Here is a 25,080-nt window from a genome sequence, read left to right on the forward strand (position 1 = left end):
TAGAGCTCCCCCTACAGCTTTGGAATAGATATTTGGCAACACTGTAAAAACTCACTCGGTCAGTCTGCCGTTTCCTCTTTCTCTGTTCCTCCGACAATGCTTTCCTAGCTTTCTGCTTCTTTTTTGCCAGCTCAGCCATGACGATAGTGTGAAAAACTCCATCGCTACCAGCCGGTTCCTGGATGGGGGTGTGTATGTGTGCGGTGTTACAAGCAAGCAATTTGTTACATCGCAAGACCTGATATCACGCAATATTTCCTGACGCTGAGGCTGGCGACTCACCGGCCAAAAGTTGCAAGGGTGGTTTTTCCACTCACAGGCACTAGGGGAAAGCGAGACGACCACCATTCAACCCGAAAAAAAGTCATGTAACCATTCCAATGACTCCGAAGCTGTTCAGTTAAGGTAAATTAAGCTAAAAAAAACTGCATAGTTCCCCTTTTTTTTTAGTTCCCCTTTGTTTACCGTAACTCAGTTTACTCGGATCATGGCAAAAGTATTGCCAAGAAACCATGTTGGTCAAAGAAGAGTATTCTTCTTTTAATGCAGACCACAGGCAACCATTGAGCAAGAAGTGGGATAGCAAGTGGAATAGGAGAACATAGCAGTGAACCAGCAGGCACAAGATAATAATACACTGAAGCCTTTTAGTTGATATTCATTCTGATGCTTGCTTATAAAAGAGAGGTCCCTCCTCCTAACTTGCCTGCAAGACAACAGGTATTGGTACAGCACCCTCGTATTAGGTAGAGATCTACCTCACTAAAAATAAAAGACAATTATGCTGGCATAATGGCCTGCATATTCCCAATGGAAATAGTCTGATTAGACCAGCTGCAGAGATATTCTAATTAGGCCTTGTGATTTTGTGGTATACCTTGTTCCCGATGTAGGAAAAATTAGTTTTACATTCTGTGTTGCGACCATTCATTTGGACCTTGTACTGTATGTCAATCTGCATGAAGTAGTGTATTGGTGATAATGTAATAATGATTAAAAAAAAAAATTCAAATACTCATTTTATGTCAGGCTCTTACAACAAGCTTTCCAGCTACATTTGGCTAGTGCCCCCTTCACAGAGAGGAGGATCACTTCAACACATCCCCTTGGTTACAGCATAATCAATATGGCAGATCATACACATATGCCTAGGGAAATTATCTGCCAGCTGTTTGATTTGTGGAGACAGATACCAGTAGAATTTTTCCAACTGTTGTTACTTAAACACTTTCCTGTTTGAGCTAATCCTGCTGGAGGAGAGCAATATCCAAGGAGGCGATGGTCTGATTTCACCTATTTAACCTGCAGAACATGTTCTGTAAGCTGCTTTAACTGCAGGTAATCCATTAGGATCAGTAGGGTTAGAGGATTCCTAGCCTCACTTTCACTGCATTTCATAACCTACCTAGTTTTCTAAATCAGTCTGTTTTAAATTGAATTAAATTACATTGTTCATAGAATATATGAAATAATCCATACATGCAAAAAAGTGTTTTGACTTAGATCCATGCATCCATTGCACCTTTAATTATGAAATCTAATATAATGAAATGCTCAGACAACAAAAACTTATAACAATAATATAGTGCATACTTCCAGAATGAACACAAAGTCTGTGCTGGATGCTGCAATGGGGAGACAGGACTGTGGGGACTGGGTCACTGCTTAATAAACTTGGGATAGACTATTATATATATATATATATATATATATATAATAGTCTATATATATATATATATATATATATATATATATATATATATATATATATATATATATATTATAACTTTTAATCTGTTTTTAAATGTTTTTTATTATTGTTTGTCTACCTTTTTTAATTTTGTCTTTGGAACTTTGTTTTGAAAAGTGCTGTATAACTAAAGTTTATTTTTTCCTTCTTATCAGTGAGCTTTTGCTTTTAGGTTTAAAAATGAAATGTGAGCCACACATGATTAATGTCAGCCTGATAATGCACAGTAAATCAACCACCAATCATGTAGACTCAGAGGGATCATTTGAGGTAAGATTGTGATTGCAGTGGGACATAATGACAGATATGTTAGGATGGCATTTCAGATTCTTAAGAAACAAATACCTTACCTTTGTTTCCCTTTTATTTACATTTTCTAAATTCCACTTGGCCACCTTAAAGGACAAATCCGGCGCAAAATGAACCTAGGGGTTAATAATATGTGTACCGAGTCGACCATTCTCTGGGATATGTTTTCATGCTAATCGAATGTCACCAGTTTTAGCACAAACTGCTAATTAGCTTATAACGCTAGTCGTCGGGGCACGGGTAAAGTAAAAATGAAATCACTATTTCTATACCAATAACAAGGCTCAAAATATCACCACACTTCAACGGTAGCATAATGAGGGTCCGTACATGCAAAACGAAGCATTGAGAACTTTATAAGTGTACAGACAGTTTATTCGACTGGTCATGACTGTTTTCCCAAGATGGCTCCCGCTTGTATACACGAACGTTACTGTCTTTCTAAACTATCTTTTTAATAAACTGTCTATACACTTACTAAGTTCTCAATGCTTCGGTTTACATGTACGGACCCTCATTATGCTACCGTGGAAGTGTGGTGCTATTTTGAGCCTTGTTAGTGGTATAGAAATAGTGATTTCTTTTTACTTTACCTGTGCCCCGACGACTAGCGTTATAAGCTAATTATCGGTTTGCGCTAAAACTGGGCACATTCGATTAGCATGAAAACAAATCCCAGAGAACGGTCGACTTGGTACACGTGTTATTAACCCCTAGGTTCATTTTGCGCCAGATTTGTACTTTAATCATACTGAAGACTGGAGATGTGCACTCAAAAAGTGCTTAGTCAAGAATGTATGCACTGAGTAGGTGTAGTTAAGATATGTATGTATGTGTAGGTCTGATGATCAGTGGTGAAAGCAGCTGGGGAGGCGGGTGCTTTTTGGGCTCCAGAACTTCCTGCTGTGCATGCTGCAGGTGTTCTAGGCTAGGCCAAATATAACGTAACATCTGTGATGGGAGGAACCAATTTGATAAACCCCATTGACATCTCTTTCTGCTAACACTAAAGTAAAGCTGCAAAATACAACCTACTCCATTAGTCGGAACAGGACAGGGTATAATAAAGAATCATTTCTAGTGTGCTGGTAAGTGAAGAGCCACACACATTTCTAAAAACCTTCTTCAAATTCTATTTTGAAGAACATTATTAAGCACTTGTCTTGACTGAGTTAACTTTGATGGTGAAGCAGTTTGAGTATTTTCTGGCTGCTGATTAATTTAGTGACCCAGGTTCAAAGACAAATTCATTACACGCTGTTTGAGCTGTTGATATCTAGTCAATACAAAAGTAACACGAACAGATAATTGAAAATGTGCAGCACCATGTGTTTCAAAGAAACAAGCAATTTACATTCACAACAAAGTCAAGCGTTGAAAGAAATGTTTCAAATTGGACTTCGGAATGCCTTTGCCAGCTGAGGCCCAGCAGATAGCTGCCATGAAAAAAAATCTTGACTTGGCTGCAGGATTCAAGGCAAGGACATCTGCTTCCTCATCAGAGTGGTGCTCTATTTTTGAACCAAATGGACTGTCAGTTGTAATTTCTCCACTGGTCACTCATCCTGAGTGTTTCGCTCCTCTATCAACATGATGCATGGCTCTCATAAGTATAAAGTGTATCTTTGTGTGTTTTGTTCTTTGAAGCTACACTTGACAAGACATTAGGTAAAAGTCTTATTAGCCTAGATCAAAGTGGGGCTGTTTTTGTAAGGCTTAAACAAACAATATCAATAAGTCAATGTGTGAGCTTTAAAGGTGCTGATACTCATAATGTGTCACCTTTGGACATAGTCTGGCTAGCTGTTATGCGATAAGCTAAACAAATGCTGGCTGTAGACTTAAATTTGAATTTATCATCTAACTCTCCACAAGAAAGCGGATAAGCATATTCCCCAAAATGTTGAACTGTTGCTTTAAACATGTCATCATTAGGCAACCTAACTGAGAGCAAGTGGAATGAGACCACAAGCAGTACACTATGCCTCAAGAGAGAACAGTCATTAAGTCCCGGAACTGATTAACTAATCGCAGTTAGGCAGGAATTGCTTGAAAATGCTTGTACAAACTAGAAGTGACGAAACTTAAACATAAAGGTGAAATACATATTTAAATCAGATCTCTCATTGAAATGGTTAAAACTCAATAATCTCCATATTTCTGGGTGCTTCAACTTGCTGCGTTTGCAAGCCAAGTATACCTCCAATACCATTCAGACATAGTCTTCTAAAACCAGTTATTTTCCTTTAGGAGAATTATTTTCTGAGATGCAAGATCAAGTCAAGTCAACTTTATTGTGAATTCTGCAATATGTGCCAGACATACAGAGCAATTGAAAATATGTTTCTCTCCGACCCACGGTGCAATAAGGACACGTACAACAAGTACAATAAAAAAAATAAAAAAATAAAAATAAAATCCTGTTGTTACTCTCAAAATACAGTGCTCCTGCATTAGAAGGCATGCTTGACACGTTTGTTTTTGTATGGAGGGGGTGTGTAGCGGGTTTGGTGGGGAAGTTCACCTCATGTGATTAATGGTGGTTGCTAGGTGACCATCCTGGAAATGAGCCATTCATTTGCAGCCCAGCTCTTCAACAGTCAGGCTTCGAGAGCAGCCTTCGTGCACCTCCGAACCAGCCACTGCAGACATCTGACTGCAGAGAGATTGTTTTTTCTTATATTTGTAGATTTGTTGTAAGGACAGTAGTCTCGCATTGCCAGATCTATCTCTCAAGGACAGCCGCACTGACTGTTCTTTCTCTCAGACAGAGGGTGTGTATCATACACCTTGCAGATGTCAAACTTTTATTTGTTGTTGTATTATACTACTGCCGTGTGCATCCGATCACATTCAACTGCAGTATGAGTTCATGATAGTTCGACATTTTGGTAAATATGTTTTTATGAACAGAGCCGTTTTCAGTCTTAGTGCTAAGCTAACCTGCTGCTGGTCGTAGCTTAATACTTACCATACAAACATGAGATTGGTATCAGTGACTCTTGGCAAGACAGTAAATAAGCGTATTTCCTAAAATGTTAAACTATTCCTTTCATTTGAGTTTTTAATTCTTGAGCGTATAGATCAGATCAGGTACTATGCAAACAATAGCCCATTTTGAAAAAAAAAAATCTCAGGTAACCCTCACAGAGGAGAAAATACAGGTTGAAATAACAACATCCTGTGCCTTTCACCTCTCCACTGGGTGACACAAAAACTAATCAACTTGGCACAAGTCTCCGATCAGCAGAGGGCTTCCATCTCCCCCCACCATTAAGTCTCTCTTTAAGGCCTAGTGTGGTTGGAGCACTAGTCCCATTTCTGGATGAAACCCGGTCTCTATCCTAATTAACCCAGATGTGGATATTAATAAGATGAAAGCAGGTCTAGACTAGAAACGGGGCAGATTGAACAGAGAAGGTCCTGATTTCAGAATGGTCACACTGAAGTGGGACACCTTCGCCCCTCCTTTGACAGGGGAATAGTCTGTTTCTATATAAAAATACCCCCTGGCCTTTTTTAATTGGTCCCACCTCTCTTGAGGTTTGAGAGGAATGAGAAGCTGAGAATATCTACAAGGGAAGGCTTCATTGTATGAAGACAGAAAAGAAATGTCAAGTTGATGGAAACATATGACAGCTATTACTTTAACTGAGCATTTTGGTGTTTTGTTTTTGACTGACATGACAACTTCCTAATGCAAAAAGCTTTCTATATTCAAACACAATGCTTTCAATACTCACTTCAATTCTGTAGCCTATGTGGCTATTAAAAGAAAAATATTGAACAGCATTCCTCCCATCACTGTCAGTGCAAAGTATGACTTAAATGTGCCAGGACAAGATGACAGCTGCAAGCCTGTAAATCTGGTGGGAAACGTCCTATACAAAACAAGCATATCCCCTGATAGATGAAAGGGAGTGTACATGTCAAAGGACAGGAATGTCAACAAGTTTACTCCCTCAGAAAAAAACCCTGTTTTTTCTAGCTTTGAGATTTAGTATTCATTGAATCATCTTACATTGAGTGGGAGACAGTGGCAGATCAGGAGACACCGGTTGAACCAAACAGGAAACAATGACGGGCACCGACATGACTCATCCAGCTGATTGCATTCATGGAGCCATCACGTTGCATTGTTTCGTTATAATGAGTGGTTGAACTGACCAAGATTTCAGGGAAACTGAAAATAGACCAAGACACAACTAAGTTGTTTTTTCTTTTTTTAATCAGGAGAAAAAGGACAAAAATCTTTTCTCCATCATTTGGAAAAACAAATCCATCTCTTGACATTCAGATAAAAACAAATGTGATAGAAATATTAATTTAAACAATTTCAGTTGATAATAGATAAATCCAATGGAAGGAACTGAACACAGTGGTTGGCACCACAGTGGCACTCTTTCCTCTGGAGTCCATCTGCCCTACTGGCCTGTATGGCAGCGTCACTTTGTGTGGACAGCAGCTCTACAGGAGGTTGGTTACTGTATCCTCCTGAGTAGTCAAACGTCAGCTCCTCTTGTGCATCAATGTTCCGTCCAGCAAACAGCGCCAGCCTAGGAACCAAAGAGTGCACACGGACTGGCTGCATAAACAGATTGGGCTGGCAGGCGTGGTTGAGAAAACGGCCTACGTTTCCCACCATGGCAGGGTCCACAAATGTCTCAGTGACGGAGCCTGTACCTGCATGCTCCCTTACACCAATTATGTAGTTATTTTCCTCAGATCTCTGGGCAAGCTGTCTGCGTCTGGCCTCCTCAAAACTGATCACCTCTCCTGCATACTCGCACACAAATGTCCCATGTGGAATTGCCTCTAGTGTCCTCACTCCCCAGCCCCTCTTCTCGGTGCTGTAAACCTCCAACCTGAGTCTTAGCCCTCTCTGCACCACCCGGTTAGAGCAGGCATCACTGCAGGTGCAAAGGGCATTACACTCAAACAGAGGTGAGCAGTAACCAGACTTCGTTTTGCTAAGGTTCAGCCGTGTGCCGGTGGTGTCGTACGCCTGCCCATGTGTCTGCAGGCAGGAGCAGTTCTCAGGGAAGCAGGAGCGGGAAAGGCAGGAGCATCCAGGAAGGGTGACTTCACTGGGGTCAATAGTGCATCCTGGTCCCTGAATATTATCTGGGGAATACTGAAAAATGACAACAAAGACCAGTTTTAGTTAAAGTTTAAGTTTTAAAATGTAAATAACAGAAACACAAAACAAATAAACAAAAACTGTTGAAAAGATATGAGGCCAAAATCCCCATAATTCCTGCAAATATTCAATTTACAGCTGAAACAAATAATTGATTTTAGGTCGATGGACATAAGAGTAGTGTGCAACTATTTGAATTATTAAAGTGCTCATATTATGTTCATTTTCAGGTTCATAATTTTATTTAGAGGTTATATCAGAATAGGTTTACATGGTTTAATTTTCAAAAAACACCATATATTTGTTGTACTGCACATTGCTGCAGCTCCTCTTTTCACCCTGTGTGTTGAGCTCTCTGTTTTAGCTACAGAGTGAGGCATCGCACTTCTGTTCCATCTTTGTTGGGAGTCGCACATGCGCAGTAGCTAGGTAAGGACTACTAACCAGTCAGAAGTATGAGGGCGTGCCACGCTAGCAGCTAGGTGAACATTATAACGTGTGTTACAAAGTGACGCACGTTCGTCACGGAAGTAAAGGCTGGACTACAGTATATATAACATATAAAACATATAAACATTAGCTCACTAAGAACCTGTGAACCACAATCCCAAACTGGCAGTTTGATTTTCTGTGTACTGAATTGTTACCTAAAGTAAACTTCTTTGACTTTTATGCACATCGTGTCTTTTTTTAAATATTAGTTTTTCTAAAATTATACTTTAAAAAAATCCCAATATATCGCCTTACACACAGTATCGAAATATATTGCAATATATTGAATCGTGACCCGTGTATCGTGATACGTATCGTATCGCCAGATTCTTGCACAATACACAGCCCTAGTGTTTTCTGTTGGAGATGGTAAGTCCCTTTGGGGTGGACTTTGGGCTTTTTCACTTTGTAAACCTATAACGTGTACATCTAAAAAGATATATAACACAATAAAGGAAAGGGAAAAAGCCAAAAAACATAACATGAGCACTTTAACAAATTATTTCAGTCAAAATATTAGTCAACAGTCACAGGTCCCAGCTTCTAAATTGTGAGGTTTTTCTGCTTGTCTTTGTCAAATGTGATAGTAAACTGCATAATTTTGAGTTTAGGGCTGTTGATCAGGAAAAACAAGACATTTGAAAATGCCACTTTGAGCTTTGGGAAATTGTGACATTGTGTCATTATATAGACAAAAAGATTGATGAAGAAAAGAATCTGCAGATAATTCATTCATAAAAATAATAGTAGCAGTAAAGCACAGGTCTGAATGCTTTGCAACTGCCAATGTGAAACCCATCAACCTACTTAAACAACCACATAACCACATACAATAGTTTCCCCACATTCAGCGATAATGATGACTTACATGACCATAGAATGTTTTTTTTTTTTTTAAACTGTTTACGTCATAATTGGAGCATTGTGAGCAATGAGTGTTTTTTTTTTTTTAAACTGTTTACGTCATAATTGGAGCATTGTGAGCAATGAGTATTAACTAGGGCAACTCCTTTGGTTCAATATAGGCAGTTATTTTTGATTCTATGTGTTGTAGTCAGAGGCTATGTCTGTAGCCTTTAATGATTTGCTGTCATCTGCTGGTAAAACAATGTATTTCATTTGATAGAGTTGATCACCATCAGCTTTTTGATTTAGGTTTGGCACCGTAAATAAAATGCATTACAATTACTATGTTGTTTATTACCATTATCTAATGTTTTCCAAAAACATGTGAACATAGTCTTTGATTGCAGTGTATTTCTGGCATCCCTAAATCTTTGGTATACAGTTTCTTGCTATTTTAGTGAAAATAAATTTGGAAAGCACATATATATTACAGTTTTTTACGATTGTTTACACACTAAAATAAAAATGTCCACAAAATTTGCAAAATTCTACTCCAATGAGCAAAACACCTCCACAGATTTGCACAACATTACACACAATGTCTGCTTCACCCTTTTTGCAAAACATTACACATAGTGATTTGTAAAACTCTACACACATTTTCACACCTTAGACACAGATAAGGATTGTGAGGTTACTTCCTTGTCATTACAAAGCCCCGGATTGCCAATGACCACACTAATGAATAGTTACAGTATTCTTGTTGCTTTTACAGTAGTTTTTCTTCAGTCAAAGTGTATGTACTTCATGCAGTAATTTTTATTTGTCTACAGATTTTATTTGTTTCATTGATTTCAGTGTTGGTTGATTACTGTAACTGATTATGGTAAGAAATACTGTAAGTATTGAAATAAATACTTGAAATATTCAGTCTGCAGCATCAGTGTTGTGCAGTGCTTGGTAAGTTTATAGTAGGCCTATTTGTGTACATTCTCCCTATGAAGAATGAAGAATGTTGTGGGTTTGTCACTATTTTTTTGTCATCTAAATTATCCCTTACATAACAATGTCTGGCCAAAAATCTAGCACATGCTATTTCCTAAAATTTGTTTTTTTACAAATGTGTTTTTTATTTATCACAGCAGTGTGAAACTGGCTGCAATAGTGTCAGATCATTGAGGACTGTGTTGGTTAAATGAAAACTAATAGCGTTTTCACAAATATGTGTATATGTTTTGACTGAAGTGTGTCATTTTACAAACAATCTAGGAATTATGCAAATTGAGTGTGGTGTTTGGATAATTGTGATTATATTTTGAAAAAAAGAACCCGGTTTTCAAAATTGCGTGTAAACAATTGAAAAAAACTGTAAAGCCAGACAGTATATCAGCCGCTACTAACTTACTGCATATAAAATGTGCTGTCTGATAAATAACAAAGATATGTTTGAGGTAGAAACATTGTTGCCTTTACAAAGTCTGTCCATCAGAGAGCACAGTTTTATTTTTCAAAATTCATTCATTTTTACAAAATGTTTATCTCAGTAAAAACACGTATAGCCTGTTAACATAGTTAGTTTTGATTGGTGGACTCAGGATGTGTTGTGTTGTCATGTACAGTATCTCACTAAAGTGAGTACACCCCTCACATTTTAGTAAATATTTCATTATATCTTTTAATGGGACAACACTGAAGAAATTACACTTTGCTACAATGTAAAGTATTAAGTGTACAGCTTGTATAACAGTGTAAATGTGCTGTCCCCTCAAAATAACTCAACACACAGCCATTAATGTCTAAACCGCTGGCAACAAAAGTGAGTACACCCCTGTGTTAAATTCCCAAAGAGGCAGGCAGATTTTTATTTTTAAAGGCCAGTTATTTCATGGATCCAGGATACTATGCATCCTGATAAAGTTCCCTTGGCCTTTGGAATTAAAATAGCCCCACATCATCACATACCGTTCACCATACCTAGAGATTGGCATGGGGTACTTTACATAATATCATCTCTCAATGCAAATCAAACCAGCTATTAGGCTAACTGAAATAAAACCATGCCAATTTCTAGGTATGGTGAAGGGTATGGGGTGGGGCTACTTTAATTCCAAAGGCCAAGGGAACTTTATCAGGATGCATAGTATCCTGGATCCATAACTGGCCTTTAAAAATAAAAATCTGCCTGCCTCTTTGGGAATTTAACATAGGGGTGTACTCACTTTTGTTGCCAGCGGTTTAGACATTAATGGCTGTGTGTTGAGTTATTTTGAGGGGACAGCACATTTACACTGTTATACAGGCTGTGCACTTAAAACTTTACATTGTAGCAAAGTGTAATTTCTTCAGTGTTGTCCCATTAAAAGATATAATGAAATACTTACTAAAATGTGAGGGGTGTACTCACTTTTGTGAGATACTGTATGTTTATTCTCTGGCTTATAGCAGATACAGATGGGATGAGGTGGCACTGTCAGCTGGCATATCAATACTGTGTACTGCACAGTAAAACGTCACCAAGTGACCAAGAATAAGCCTTTATTTATAGCAGACATTTTGACATGTCACAGTAGGGAAAAATGCAGGTAAATAATACAATGAATGATGGCTGAATTCCCTGTATCTGCTAAAGTTTCAGGGTCCTAGGGTTGTACATGCTGTCTCACTGTCAGTCTTCTGGACACTTGAATACAACAGAGCCATAACACCATTATGACAAGTCTGCTGTGTAAAAAGGCCTTGTTGCAGAGACAAGTACAAACAGTTACTGTATTGTTGCGATTTTTTAATTTGTAACTTCCAAAATGTAGGTTCTTATCTAATTGACGTATTAGTTAGCTGAATAGATGTAGCTAAAATAACATCACATTGTATCTCACGCTAGACAACGTTACAACACTCCTCTCGCAAAATAACGGGGGAAAAACTACTAAATGTATAAGGTGGAAGGGCTAAATGTGTTTAACTACGGAGAAAGAAATGCTACGTACGTACGTAATGTAACGTTACCTGAAATTCAGGAAACGTCATACTCCACTCAATTAAAACAGGAACATCCTCGAGGCCGTTGCTCAAATCCACACGTCTGTCAATACTCATATCCGAAGTTTTAAATGATATAAAGGCAGATCAGCTGGATGTACAACAACCATAGACAGTTAGACAACAACTCAAACCTAAAATGTGTGATTTCCGGTAGTTTAATTACAGGCCAGCTCCCTCCAGTGGCGTATTTGTATTATTACATCACTGTCTGTAATAATAAACCGTGTGTGGCTTGACCATCTGGCCATGTAGGCCATAGCCTACTCAAGACAAAGTGGGCAGCAGCAGCTTATTAAGGACATATACAGCACAGGCACAGCATGAGATAATTGTTTTATCTAAACTACTGTGAGGGTGAGCATTAGAAATGATAAATCGGTTCTCACAGTGCCGCACCTATTTATTCTGTTCTATTCAAAGTCTATCCCATTTGTTCAAAAATGCTCTTCTTACTTTACTCGATGGCAGTAGTGTATAACAGTTTTTCTCAATTGCTAAAACACTAAAACCCATTGGCTGAACAAAGTCCTCAGTTGCCTGAACTCATTTAGCTAATTGTGCAGTCTGTTGTCAATACCTTAAACCATTTCACATGGTAAAACACAATTTGCAGATCTCACTTAGACTTTTCCGCAAAAGTCTAAACACATTATCATTCTCAAAACATACGAGTGCGTATGCGTGGAGGCTTCTTCCCCCGTTGCCTCAGGAGGGACAATATTGCTTGTGATGTCGACTAAGTGCTCTGACCTGACCCAGCCCAAAGACAAGAAGAAGCACATTGATCACATGTTTACTCCTTTGATTTTTGTCCCTTTTAGTATTGTATACTGTAGTACAGTGCATTGTAGGCTGTATACTGTACAATGAACAAATTGTATGGCCCTGAACATTGTGCTTTCCATTTGTTAACAGTACTGACTGCTCAATAGATTTTGACTGGTTGCCGGTTCATATCAACAAAGAACAAGAATTACAGTATCACAGAGACAAAGGACAAGTTTGTGAGATGCAGGGTACAGTACTGTAAAAATAGGGGTACAAGGAGGAGGAAGAACAAAAACAATTGCAAAGAGCAAAGCAGAGTAGTAATTTCTGATCAATTTTGAGCTACTATGATAGAACATGTTTTCGTTCATCTAAAGACAATGATGGAAAAATGTGAAATTTGTTTTGAGATTAAAAATGTACTTCTCCCTGAGAACTATATGTTTTGAACAATGTGTTTTCTATTTGTTGGTGTATTGCTTACTGACTGCTTGATAGTGTATATCATTTTGATCACTTTGTTTATGATTTGAGAGCAGTGTTTGATTGATGCGAAAGTTTAATTTTGCGAGAGGAGTCAGAGGTTTTGTAAATAGTGCTTGAAGATGAGGTTTTGTGTTTAATGTTCTCAGAAAATGGAGCAAGGTTTCAGAAATAGTGTTTTAGCAATTGAGAAAAACTGTATTCAGACAGCTGTAGTAATATAATATGGCCTGCAGATGGCAGGACTAGATAGGCAAAGTACTAGTATTCATATGCATCATGAATCCACAACTGAACATCTGCATAGTGAGCAAGTGAAATGAAGATAATTGGATGATTGAACATTAGAAGGAATAGATTAAAACATGTGCCAAACACTCAAAATTGCATTCATAATGGTTAAAAAAGGTTATCCTCTTCAAAGGCTATACCAGAGTCTTAATGATTAGGCACTCTTTTACACTCTTCATCATCTGCTCCCTTTCTCAAGATAAAGTACATTTAATGCCAAAGAGCATATTCTTACTACTCACATGAGCAAACAAAACCATGGCCATGTGAGTATGCCTGTGGGACCCTGTGGGTTCATAGCAGCCCAGACAAACAGACCACATAGGTGGTTAAGGCCTGAGAGAAGATCTAATAATTCAAGGACTTTTATCACTGAAGTTCAGTTACACAATTCAGCTGTGTTTGTCAGCTCTGGTGTCTACTGTCAGATGATTACAGACTATTGCACAATTAATTTTTTGCCCATGACTCCAGAGTGGAGAATAAATAGTCATTTTGTTTGAATGTTGTTCTTTTTTTCAGTAGACACAGAAAGTTATGTAGAGTGTCCATGCCTAACCTTTCTATGGTGTTGCAATGTTGCCATGTGTATTTCATATGCAGTGGTTTATTCTCTGGTGGCAATCTGAGGCAGATGGGGATGTGATAAATATTGGACAAATACAAATTTTGACCTAAGGTCGCGCTAGATGGAAAGTCAGGAACACAAAATTATTATAATTTAATTTAATCATAATTCCTGAAGAGGACATGAACATTTGTGTAATTTCATGGCAATCCATCCAATGCTTGTCAAGATATTTCATTCAAACCCACAGATGTCAACCTCCTGTTGGTGCTAGAGGAAAAGTCAGGGAATCACCGAATTCTTTGGGATTCATCCCCTGGGGACCATTAAATGTATGAACAAAATAATTTCCCAATCCATCATAGATGCTGAGATTTTTCACAGGAAGTAAAAACCCTAACCCTTGACCAGTTGGTGGTGCTACAGGAAAAGTCAGGGTATGAACAACTAGGATTTATCCACTGGGGACCATGAATGTGTGTACAACATTTCATGGCAATCCATACAGTGATTGCTGAGACCAAAGTGGTGGACAGACTGACTGATGCCAATATTGCCATCCAAAGAATAAAAATGTTCAAAAAAAAGTTTCAAGGATGTGCCTGTCAAGATGGAAGTAAAAAGGTGTCAGACTGTAGTTCAAAATTGTTTAATGTTAAATATTTAGAAATACATCAACAATTGATATGATAATTCATCTAATTTCCAACTTTTTTTGTGAAAGCGAAATGGTAATATAAAAACGATTTGTTTGAAATTGGACTAGCGGCATGATACCATTCCTCCCACATATTCTTTTGTTCTTTCATGTCTTTGGGCCTTAATTAAGGCCTGAATACCAATTCTGATGACTGCATTTTTAAGTATTTGGTGAAAAGGTAATTTGCTTCATGTAATAGTATCTTAGAGCAGCAATATACTGGATTTTCCATTGTTCAATCTAAACATTTATGGTGTGATTTTTAACAGCATTTTGATGATTTCAGGTTAATTTGTGGTGTGTCCATTAATTGAATAATTTAACACATTTGTACACATCATTTGTTCTCTTGTCTTCTTTATGGTGGCCTTTTGTGGAGTATGACTTGACATTGTGGTTCTCATTCTGTGGCTGAAACAGGGTTAGGGTTAGACCCCACACACCACACCACACACACACACACACACACACACACACACACACACACGCACACACACGCACACACACACACACACACACACACACACACACACACACACACACACACACACACACACACAGGAGCAGAACTTGTATTGGCTGGACTACAATTGGTTGAGGAGTTAATGAACCAAAGGCATGAAAGAGCATGCTCTCTGGGGAGATTATCAACAACAGTCCAGCACTCCCTCTGCTACTGTGCTGATTGACTTGGCCTCAAATTGGCTGTGATGTTTCTCCCAGCTTGTGAGGAGAGCTGCGCCGTGGATACACTCTTGTCTGATCTGACAGTGGAGAACAAAAGAAATTTCAAAGGTTTCCCTCATCTGCCTTTGTCAGCCTGAGTAGGCATGATTATAATGAGTTTACCCCAGAGGCTTCAATGAAGCTTTATCTGGCTACTCCACTAAGTTCATCAAAGGCAGTGAAACAAACAGGAGGGCAGACATGCAGAGATTAGCCACAGAGAGGATTGGAAAACTAAGGGATTGTATTTTAAAATCAAGGTGAAAAACACAAGAAAGATTCAAGTACACAAACAAACAAACTAAATGTCACTGCATTCAACCTTTTGACTAAAAACAGGATTCACGGGAAGATGACTTCAGCCCGCATTCGCACCCCCTGCAGCAGTCATCCTACGAGACTCCTGGTTGGCTTCCTCTGCTGCCAGGCAACTGCAGTGATAGTGTGATTTACTCACATGACAAGATTTTGCAAAGCAATTAAGTGAGGACTCAAGGGGGTTCATCAGCCTCCTGAGGCAAGCAACATATTTAGCTATTCACTCCGAGTTTAAAGAATGAATGAAGTTTGATATAAATTTACAAAGAGACAAGTGTTTGTCAAGATCTGTATCCCCTCTGTAAACCCGTGCCAACAAGAATCTATGTGATTATGTGTACAGTGGAAAAGAGTTCTGCAAGGAACATTAAATTGACAACATCCTCAAACCTTGAATGTGGCAGACATAAATTTATACCAATGTCGAAGTGGCAGTAACTTTCTACAGGAAATGTTAATTTGACGTTATTAGAATGTGGTAGCCCATCATATTCTGTGAAATCTGTAAATTAAACCTTACAAATGTATCCAGTAATTTCACAGATTAACATAAGCATCCAAAGAAACCAACATGGAATGTGTAAAATGGTAAACTTATTTATTTTTAAGATAATATTTTGGCCTTTATTTCATAGGAAGACAGGAAAGGAGGGGGGATGACATGCAGCAAAGGGTGACTTGTCAGACTCAAACCCGGGACACTGCAGTGAGGGCTGAGCCCAGTAAAGTCATTTATAAAAAGTTATAGGTATTATTATATTATATTATATTATATTAAGTATACAGCATGATCAAATCAAATGACTAGCACAAAATGACAAACAAGATTACAAATGTTTGTTTTTTTTAGATAAATTTTTTATTAGCACCATTTATCATTCAGAAATACAGAACAAATTCCACAATATGTGCCAGGTAATATCAGACAGTGCACAGAACAGAGAAACACAAATTGAACAAGAACAAAAACCCTCTTCCACCCCCCACCCTCTGCGGTCTCGAGGAAAACAAACAAACAAACAAACAGAAATCACACCTTGCCTAGTCACTCTCCTCTATGATAGCGTTGAGTGATGTTGACCCAGTTCTTCTCCCTCCTCTGGGTCAAGAAGAGGCAGATTTAGCTCTTTTAGGAACTCCTGGCACTGTGTCGGATCTGAGTTGCAGGAGGACTCATACATCCATCCATCTTCTTCCGCTTATCCGGTAACGGGTCGCGGGGGTAGCAGCTCCAGCAGGGGACCCCAAACTTCCCTTTCCCGAGCCACATTAACCAGCTCCGACTGGGGGATCCCGAGGCGTTCCCAGGCCAGGTTGGAGATATAATCCCTCCACCTAGTCCTGGGTCTTCCCCGAGGCCTCCTCCCAGCTGGACGTGCCTGGAAAACCTCCCTAGGGAGGCGCCCAGGGGGCATCCTTACCAGATGCCCGAACCACCTCAACTGGCTCCTTTCGACGCGAAGGAGCAGCGGCTCTACTCCGAGCTCCTCACGGATGACTGAGCTTCTCACCCTATCTCTAAGGGAGACGCCAGCCACCCTCCTGAGGAAACCCATTTTGGCCGCTTGTACCCTGGATCTCGTTCTTTCGGTCATGACCCAGCCTTCATGACCATAGGTGAGGGTAGGAACGAAAACTGACCGGTAGATTGAGAGCTTTGCCTTCTGGCTCAGCTCTCTTTTCGTCACAACGGTGCGATAAATTGAGTGTAATACCGCACCCGCTGCGCCGATTCTCCGACCAATCTCCCGCTCCATTGTTCCCTCACTCGCGAACAAGACTCCAAGGTACTTGAACTCCTTCACTTGGGGTAAAGACTCATTCCCTACCTGGAGAAGGCACTCCATCGGTTTCCTGCTGAGAACCATGGCCTCAGATTTAGAGGTGCTGATCCTCATCCCAGCCGCTTCACACTCGGCTGCGAACCGATCCAGTGAGTGCTGAAGGTCACAGCCCGACGATGCCATCAGGACCACATCATCTGCAAAAAGCAGCGATGAGATCCCCAGCTCACCAAACTGCAACCCCTCTCCACCCCGACTACGCCTCGATATCCTGTCCATAAATACTACAAACAGGATTGGTGACAAAGCGCAGCCCTGGCGGAGGCCAACTCTCACCTGAAACGAGTCCGACTTACTGCCGAGAACCCGGACACAGCTCTCGCTTTGGTCGTACAGAGATTGGATGGCCCTGAGAAGGGACCCCCTCACCCCATACTCCCGCAGCACCTCCCACAGTGTCTCCCGGGGGACCCGGTCATACGCCTTCTCCAGATCCACAAAGCACATGTAGACCGGTTGGGCATACTCCCAGGCTCCCTCCAGGATCCTTGCGAGAGTAAAGATCTGGTCCGTTGTTCCACGACCAGGACGGAATCCGCATTGTTCCTCTTCAACCTGAGGTTCGACTATCGACCGAACCCTCCTTTCCAGCACCTTGGAGTAGACTTTACCGGGGAGGCTGAGAAGTGTGATACCCCTGTAATTGGCACACACCCTCTGGTCCCCCTTTTTGAAAAGGGGAACCACCACCCCGGTCTGCCACTCCTTAGGCACCGTCCCAGACTTCCACGCAATGTTGAAGAGGCGTGTCAACCAAGACAACCCCTCCACACCCAGAGCTTTAAGCATTTCTGGACGGATCTCATCAATCCCTGGGGCTTTTCCACTGTGGAGTTGTTTAACTACCTCAGCAACTTCCACCAGGGAAATTGACGACAATCCCCCATCATCCTCCAGCTCTGCCTCTACCATAGAGGGCGTATTAGTCGGATTTAGGAGTTCCTCAAAGTGCTCCTTCCACCGCCCTATTAGCTCCTCAGTTGAGGTCAGCAGCGTCCCATCCTTACTGTACACAGCTTGGATGGTTCCCCGCTTCCCCCTCCTGAGGTGGCGAACGGTTTTCCAGAAGCACCTTGGTGCCGACCGAAAGTCCTTCTCCATGTCTTCTCCGAACTTCTCCCACACCCGCTGCTTTGCCTCTTTCACAGCAGAGGCTGCAGCCCTTCGGGCCCTTCGGTACCTTGCAACTGCCTCCGGAGTCCCCTGGGATAACATATCCCAGAAAGACTGTGGAACATTGCCCTAAACTCAATGTGGGAGTGAGTGAGGTGACGTGCGGAAAAAAGGTGTAAATGCATCCTCCATACATCTGTAAGATGGTGGGACTCCACAACTGCTCTAAACATGTCTGATGTGTGTTTTTGGGCCTTTGTGTGGTTGCCCCCCCCGATCTATCCTGAAATCTAGCACTGCATTCATGTCCCCCCCCTATAATTAGTGAATATTCGTTGAGAGAGTGCAATTCATTGGTTAGACGTGGGAAAAAGCTTACGCCATATGTAGACGGTGCATATACCGAAACAAAGGCTATTTTCCTACTCCTTATTGTGGTGCTTATATATAAGATATCCTGCCTGATAGATCTTTACTACTTTGATCTACGGTGAGTGTGCATTTCCGTGACAGTAACACAATGGATCCCTTGGTTTTGGTGTCGTCACTAGATGAAGCAGCAATCTTGTAGTATTTATTTTGTAGGCGATTTACATCTCTTTTACGAAGATGTGACTCTTGTATAAGCGATACATCTATATTCTTTCTTCTTAAGTAGTCCAGGAATTTAGCTCGTTTGATCGGCCCGTTTAGCCCCCTGATGTTGACTGAAAGGATTGAAAGTTCAGCCATCTTCAAAATATACATGCATACATTCTCGTGTACCCTACTGGAATTCGCTGATAAATTTGTAGCAAAGGGTGAACTGTTAGATCTAAACAAAGTGTAGTAAAAACATTAAAAATAAAATAAATCCTCTAACCCTCTGAGACCGCAGACCCCATCCCCTATCTGTAAGATACGTGGCCACATCAAACGCAGCTCGCGCAAACTGAAAACAGAAAACGTCCACATCCTTGGCTGTAGTGAAGGTGAGCACTCTCCCTCCGTGAGTCACTCTCAGAGTAGCCGGGTAGATAAGGAAGTTTGGGATGCCTTTAGCATGTAGCTTATGTTGTGCTCCTATAAACTCTTGGCTCCGCTGGACAGTGAATGCGCTGTAATCAGACTTAAAGCGTAGCGTTGCTTTGGAATCACGAATCGGCCCTTTCTGCTGTACTTGTCTCACCCCCTGGAGGATTGCTTGGTGGTCCTGATATCGCAAACACCTGAAAATCAGAGTACGTGTCGTTGCACCTTTGCCGTACATTCTGTGTGCTCTGTCAATTTCTATGATAGCCCTGTTCTGTAAGGAGGGGATCCAGACCGGTAACTGATCTTGCAGGAACCCAACTGGGTCATTCTTTGCGTACATTGTTGCGTCGGGATCTGTCTTCCATTTCGGCTAGCTTATGCTCAAATTTCTTCTGGTCGTTAATACAGGCCCTCACAGGTTTCTCATCTGCCTGTTATCCCCCTGTGTCTTGTCCATTCGTTGCATCAGCTCCCTGTCTCTCTCTGTCCTGATGTGTTGCAGCAAGGTATTCATTTCTGCTAGCACTCCCCTCACTATGCAGTGGACCACCGATTCAAGCACACTTCGTTGCCCCTCCAAGACCTTGGCTACAATGTTCTCCACGTTTAGGTCTGCGCTAGCATCATTAGCCTTGTTAGCCACCGCCATGTTGGCAGATTTCCGTGTCTGGGTAAATGACTCCGACGACAACGAGACCTGCTTTCTTGCGCCTGCAGGCATTTCACTGAGTCACTATGGTAACAAATACAACGATTGACGTCGAAAAAGAAGGAATAGACCTGGTTTTTCAATGAAAATACGGAGGTAGGTGAGGAGCTCTAGCACTGAGCAACCATTGCGGTTGATGGTCACGTGACCTCCCCCACAAGATTACAAATGTTAAGGTCCAGCACAGCAGTGCATAATGTCCAGCAATCAATGCACAGCTTTCACAAATGAAGTCAGCCAGGCATGTCTTGAGGTTCTGTTCTTTCAATCCAATCAATACCCTTTGTCTGTTTCCACTTAGCTAGCTATGGGTCAGTGTCTATGTCTGAAATGAGGTGTAATAATCAGTGAAGACTTTCTCGGCAGGACCCGTTGTACTGTGGAAAGACAAAAGAGTCTCTCACCTCAGACAATCTGTTTGCATTTAGCTTTGTTTAAAAGACATGTTTGCTGTGTTGAATTCAAGCTGGAACCTACATTAAATCAGTGTTAAACAGCATTCTCATTTAAATCTTGCTGGTCAGTTCAGGTCCAGTGTGGCAGTAGGACAACCTGTCAGCCATTGGTTATGAACAGCACAAGATACCCCTGGATCCCTGAGGTACAATGGCACAGGTTTCACATTATCTGTAACTGTCGGCAGTGGTAACAGGAAACAGTGTACTCACTGTTCACTGCTCGTTTTAAGCCAATCATCAGTAATGATCATGCAACTAAACTGAATCCATATTTCTCCGAGCTGTCACTACGTTCTGCCTCCAGTACGCACACAGGCATGAAATGGGCTGTCTATAAGAAGTCCATTTGCGCCAGTCACAGTGGAGAATGATTACAACACACAACAATGGAAACCATTTAATGTGGTGTCATTATCATGGAAAATGGAAAAAGGTTTTGAACAATGGAAGACAACTTGTTTTTGTTCCTCGCATAAAAATGTAACCTAGATAATGTGATCCTTTGTGCAAATATTTGCTATCGGCTGGGGCAAGAAATAGTTGGTAGTCAGAAAGAAGATACTGTTATAATGAAGACAGCCACAGTCTCTAATTTGGTTAAGTAGTTTTACTGTTCTTTATACTTCTTAAATCCACATTTAAGATATTTGTCTTTGAAGTTAAACTGAATGGTTGCATGCTCCTCTTCAAGTAAACTAAACAAAAGTCTAAAGCCATGCTGGGTCTGAGGCTGTACTTAAGCACAGTGGTGCTTTGAACTAAATGCTTATATCGAAATGAAATGTTGAGTTAATGATGGTGCTAGATGTAGAGGATCTCCATTAACGTTATCACAATTCATCCTGAGGGGGACATAAATGTCTGAACCAAATGTCACTAGTAATCCATTCAATTGTTGTTAAGACATCTCACTCAAAGCCACAAATGTCAACCTCATGGTAGTGCCACAGAAAAGGTCTGGGCATCACCAAAGTCATTAGGATTCATCATCTGGGCACGATTAATGTTTGTACAGTTGTTTACGCCATTCCTTCCATTAGACGTTGATACATTTTCCTGGGTAAGTGAAAACCTTGACCAGCTGGTGGCACTGGAGAGAAACTCATTGGATCACCAAAGTCATGAGGATTCACCTAGGCAACATGTGTGTCCATACCAAATGTAAGTTCAATCAGTCCAATAGTTGTTGAGATACTTCAGACCAAAATGATGGACTAACCAACTAAGAGATCAACATTGTCATCCCTAGGCCTCATTGCTAACATGGCTAATAAAAAAAATGTTCTAAACCTGACCAATCCATTTATAACTCTGAGCTCGGAAATGCCTGATGAGTAAAATCATGGCCTTTTGTCTCAGCTCCTGAGAAAATGATACTTTATCATATCATAAAAGATACACACTGTCTACCTAATAAAATAAAGCAGTGAGAAAGTTCACTGTCTCTCATGTTCTAATGTAAATAAGGAGCTTCATAAAGGGAAGACCAATTTGGATTTTGTTAGTCAACAGATGGTCGACCTTTTCTGACCTGCCTTCTAATGTCACCATTGTGCTGAAGGGAAAGTCAGAAGCAGCATAAGGTCAGGCCAAAATATGTTGGAAATATTGCTATACAAGGCCAACATCTGCTGGCTTTCATTTGTTGTAACGCTAATGCAAAAAATGCAAACAAAGAGCACATGCATGTGTGTGGCCACTTACTGTTTGCACACACACACACACACACACACACACACACACACACACACACACACACACACACACACACACACACACACACACACACACACACACACACAAACACATGCACATATAGGTGAACATTTTGTACTATTTTGATGACCAGGCAATCAATAGAGTAATTAAGTGAGGCCACCTCTGATTGTATTGTCCCATTATTATTTCACCTTCATGACAGTCAAAGCAGAGCGTTGGCTGTAAAATTGTTTTCCCAGTGAAACAAGAATGTGTGTGCTTATTAAAATAGTCTTTTGTTTATTCTGTAGGCTTATTCTGTTTCTGAAATTAGACTATTTTTAACCATGGATTGTGACTTTCATTACTACAGAGCTTTGTACATGCCTGTTTGAATAGAATAAAGACAGCCGTGACAGAAGGAGCTATGTCTAAAAGGATGGAAATGAGCAACCAAGCCTCTATGTCAGCAGTAAGACTTACACACATTCATACTTACAGTATGCTGCAGGCAAAAAGCGAAGCTGTTTAATTGGGCCCTGGGAGAATACACCAGAACAATCCATCCAACAATTCATTATGCATTTAACAGATGATTAACATTACCAAAATGCTTTGTTTCCACACTTCTATTGTGATTTTTCCCACAGTACGCCTCCATGAGTACTGTAAGATAGCAAAGAAGCAATAATCTCATCACAATACAATCGAGATACACAACAAAAACAAGTGAAACTAAATTTCTCTCCTTGTGATTGTATTCCACACTACCCCAAACAATTAAAAATAAACAATGTCAGCTTCAAATCTGGATCAGATTCTCCAGGCTGTATGGCCCACCACTCATAAATGAGAGATTTCCTGTTTTGTTGACACTGTTGGAACTCACCTCATTGCCCCTATAATGCAGAGACTGCATTTGTTTTACCACCATTTTCATAATTGTTTTGGCTGTTCAGTGACGATTCCTGAAACAGGCTGTTTGCATTGCGATAAAAAACTAATGTAAGATGTGGAAGGCACACTCTGCACATATCTTTGTATACCGTAGATTGGTGTTTACAGGAAAGGGTTTCCATGCTTTCAAACTGTGCCAGGAAAATTCAACTCCCAGAAACATGGTGGTAACACAATGGTCGGCACCAATGCTGAAAACCCATGTAAACATAATTCATCAAGACCAAACGTCTACAGCCTCTGTACCAGCATTTTGAGGCTGTACTATGGCACAGTGGAGCTTTGGCTTAAAGCTTTAGTGCATAACGTTTTGATATTATTGAACGTCTGTTACATTCAAGCCATTGCCAAATGAGTTGCTACAAAGCTAATTATAAGCTCCACACAACTCTCTCTGTATTTCTCAATATGACTATGTTCAGAAGACTGTATTGTCCAGCGACTTTCGCGTGCAGAAACTCAAGAGAAGAAATTTACCTCTTCTGAAGAATCTGTCATGTTTTTCTAATCCTCCGTGTCCTGCTTGGCTACTAGCAACTGCGTGGGGGAGGGGTGGTGGCAGTGCGCGATCACGGAAGGCTTGTATCATGTGGGCGCACCGACAGTTTTGTTGTCATTACTTAGAATTCCTTATGGGGGCGACAGAAACTACGCACTATAGCTTTAAATGGAAAAAAAGGTTAATTATTTAGCACTAGACTTAAAGTAGGCTACAATTGAGGCTGATGCATGTCATTAGTTTTGTATAATTTTGTAAGTATTTGGTAACCAAAGTATTGGACAAATTAAAATTTTGACCTGCACTTACTGTAATAAAAAGCAAGATAAAAAAAAGTGACTGTGAATATCTGTACATCATTTTGTGCCAACCCATCTAATTGATGTTGAGATATTTTACTGGATAAGTGAAAACTTTGACCTGCTGGTGACTCTAGACAAGAAGTCAGGGGATCCCCCAAAATCTTTAGGATACATCATCTGGGGACTGTGAATGTGTAATGGCAATACATCCAATAGCTGTTGAGATATTTTAATCAGGATCAAAGTGGTGGACTGACAATGTCATAGAGCCACCGTGTAAAGCAGTAATGCTCTAATTCTAGGTTTGAAAAATGAGAAACAGAAGGTCTTTGATAATCATACACATTTTTTCCAAAGCTGACGTTTTTCCACATACAAATTAAAATAAAAGTACCATAAAAATTGCTGGAGTTCAGGCAAAACCAAGCGTTCAACTATACCACCTGCACAGCATCATTCATGAAATGCTTGCTGGGTAATAGCTTTCCGAGTAGTTAGATTTACCTTTGTAAGTGTGAGATTTTTTGCCTAGAAATCTAGACGCACCCTAGCGGCAGCAAATACAATTTGCAGCCAGGGTCAGTCTAACAACTCTCCGTTGGCTTGCGAGCTGGAAAATCCAAATTCTGGTCAGGCCAATCACATCGTGTATAGAGTCGGTGGGCGGGCTTAACATAATGACGGCAGTGTTGCGACGGTTCCATGTGAATTCCCTGCTACTTGAAAACAAAGAAGAATGGCTGCTGCTGCTGGCGAACAGCGGTCTTTCGAATCGGCTTTGGCCGCGACTCTGGAAGACTTGGAGTTAAGCACTGAAGTCATTCTTAAAAAAAGGAAGATGTGTTCGGAGTTTTGCCGACCGGATACGGCAAAAGTTTAATCTATCAACTAGCGTTGCTCTGGTTGGCTATGAGTGCAGAGGGAATTTGAAAGACAACTGTTTATCCCGCCCCTCAGATTGAGCCCTGCCAATGGTGAGTTCCCAGACCCAACATCTGGATGTGGGTCTGGCTTGTCAGGCTATGAGATTTTGGGAATAATAAGAGAATAACC

General features: G+C 40.6%; 1 protein-coding gene across 1 annotated transcript; it reads right to left on the reverse strand.

Moving 5' to 3' along the window:
• Positions 1-4,992: 4,992 nt before the first annotated feature.
• setmar (SET domain and mariner transposase fusion gene) lies at positions 4,993-11,743 on the reverse strand. Its single transcript, XM_031279911.2, has 2 exons — positions 11,544-11,743; positions 4,993-7,193 (listed from the first exon to the last, which is right to left on the reverse strand). Exons 1-2 carry the CDS (start codon positions 11,631-11,633, stop codon positions 6,396-6,398), a joined length of 888 nt encoding a protein of 295 aa, XP_031135771.1. The 5' UTR covers positions 11,634-11,743; the 3' UTR covers positions 4,993-6,395.
• Between the last annotated feature and the right edge of the window lie 13,337 nt (positions 11,744-25,080).

This window comes from Sander lucioperca, chromosome 6 (genome assembly GCF_008315115.2).
Source record: "Sander lucioperca isolate FBNREF2018 chromosome 6, SLUC_FBN_1.2, whole genome shotgun sequence".
In the NCBI taxonomy this organism is placed as follows: domain Eukaryota; kingdom Metazoa; phylum Chordata; class Actinopteri; order Perciformes; family Percidae; genus Sander; species Sander lucioperca.

Excerpts from the sequence above, each read along its gene's own strand:
- setmar (XM_031279911.2), bottom strand. The coding sequence starts at position 11,633 with ATGAGTATTGACAGACGTGTGGATTTGAGCAACGGCCTCGAGGATGTT. Across the intron at positions 7,194-11,543 it reads TGACGTTTCCTGAATTTCAG|TATTCCCCAGATAATATTCA; the intron begins GTAACGTTACAT and ends GTCATTTTTCAG.